Source organism: Lottia gigantea (genome assembly GCF_000327385.1).
Source record: "Lottia gigantea unplaced genomic scaffold LOTGIsca_1012, whole genome shotgun sequence".
NCBI classification, from domain to species: domain Eukaryota; kingdom Metazoa; phylum Mollusca; class Gastropoda; family Lottiidae; genus Lottia; species Lottia gigantea.
In genome coordinates this window covers 8,997-10,853 of record NW_008706776.1, presented here as the reverse complement: position 1 = coordinate 10,853, position 1,857 = coordinate 8,997, and the positions used below count along the sequence as shown (strand labels likewise).

The window sequence follows — 1,857 nt, the reverse complement described above, 5'->3', positions numbered from 1 at the left end:
AAGAACCCAGCTGTGTGTGTATTCAAGAGCTGAATTCGGTATCCTACAATTCAATCAAATCATAGGACTATAATGATCAAATGCATTTGCAAATTTCCGTTTATGAAAAAGATTGATGTCAAGGTATTAAACGAAGTTCGCAATAGCTTGACATTGTGAACTGTGGTATACTGTGATCTTGCGATAGTCAATAATGATCAAAGTAAACTTCATAAATTCAGTGTTCTAATGTAATGGATGCCACTTCTCTGGTTGCAATCTTCAAATTCCGACTCTAAGACAGCTTAAGACCTTTATTAAAATTAATGGCACATGTTGCCAACTGATATATACTAAATCAATGATTAAATTGTTTGTTTTTTTTACGGGTAGGATGTCAGATAAATGGATTTTTGGGTTTCTATTTTGGTATATGTGGTATGGAAACATTGGCTGTAATGAGTTTTGTGAGATATATTAAAATATGTCATAGAAGATACGGTAAGTACGTCCAAAATCTGCATGATATAAAGCGCAAAGATGAAAAGTAGAATACCTAGAGAAATGACTGAATCAATAATCAAATCCATGAATTTTATTGGTCAGAATACCTGAATATCTTGGACCAAACAGAAGAGAATATGAACATACTTGATCAATTCATAAAGGCCAAGGACTCGTATGATGCAAAAGAGGGGGTCGAGTTGCCAATTTTAACGGTATCGCTTCGCAGTTTGCGAGTCAAGACGAATTCTTTCATAGACGATGGCCACGGGCGCATTATTATCAGTAAATATATAGATTGACATCCTTCGCCAGAGTCAAGATACCGAATTTATTAATTGTCACGATTAGTGCCACCAATTTCTATCCAATTTATTTAATCAAAATTAGGCCCGAATTAATGTCTCGGTTCACCTTTTTTCATTCGTTACAAAAAGAAGAGATTCGTTAACGGTTGTTTAGATCATTTTAACTTGTTAATGGTCTAACCTTCAGATTATCAAATATAGCATTATGCCCGAGGCAACATAAGATCGTGTCCAACTGCCAAAAACAATGTTGCGATCGAGACTTCTAACGCAAAAAGCCATTAAACCACTGTATCAATATCCGACTGTGATAATTTCTAAGAACGGAAGATTATTAGTGTACTTTATCTCTTAATCAATAAAGAACCTTCAACTATCTTTTATTTTATTATTGTCGACCTCGAAGCGAAATTACCGTTAATTTACCGGAAATAAAAGATAACGTTTTGAATTCAAAATTGAAAAGATATTGGCACTTTAATTGCTTATGATTTTTGTACTTTTAGCATAGTACTGGATTTTTATTTTCGATATAAGGCAATGAAAGGGGCTCCAATGAATAATTTTGCAACCCAGTATTTCCCTGTCGACAATCTAGGTTGGAGGGTTTTGCTAGCGCAAGGGTGTTGTACACGTTCAAGATTACCTGAGATATTCAAGGGGGTGACTGATATTTCTCTGAATAGCAGTTCCAAGGGGCGTACGTTGGATACCTCTTTTGTTTTGCCTAGTTTAACACACACATTTTTATTTTTTCTCTTACAGCCGCCAGATTGAATGATTGTTGGACGTATTTCATGATAATTGCTATATATGTGAGTTGTGCAATCATCGCAGGATGTCCGTTTTTTTCGTGGGGAGAATATGATTTGGAAATATTCGGTACCTCGTGTTCAGTAGTTTGGAGGAAAAGAGATTTGGGATATATTACATTCATCATGATAACGTGTTTAGTCATACCCTTTTTTGTGATGTGTGCTTCGTATATTGGAATTGTACGAGTAACAAGGTGCTATGCGAAAGCGTCTAGATCCAAACATTCGTGGTCTAAGAGTGAACTGAGACT

The 1,857-nt window shown here is 35.4% G+C and overlaps 1 protein-coding gene across 1 annotated transcript; it reads left to right on the top strand.

Moving 5' to 3' along the window:
• Nucleotides 1–368: 368 nt before the first annotated feature.
• LOTGIDRAFT_68649 (hypothetical protein) lies at nt 369–1,702 on the top strand (the record flags this gene model as incomplete). The annotated part of the gene is made up of 2 exons (XM_009046457.1): nt 369–480; nt 1,557–1,702. Coding segments are annotated over 2 exons (258 nt in total), but the record flags the coding sequence as incomplete, so codon positions are not given.
• Nucleotides 1,703–1,857: the final 155 nt, after the last annotated feature.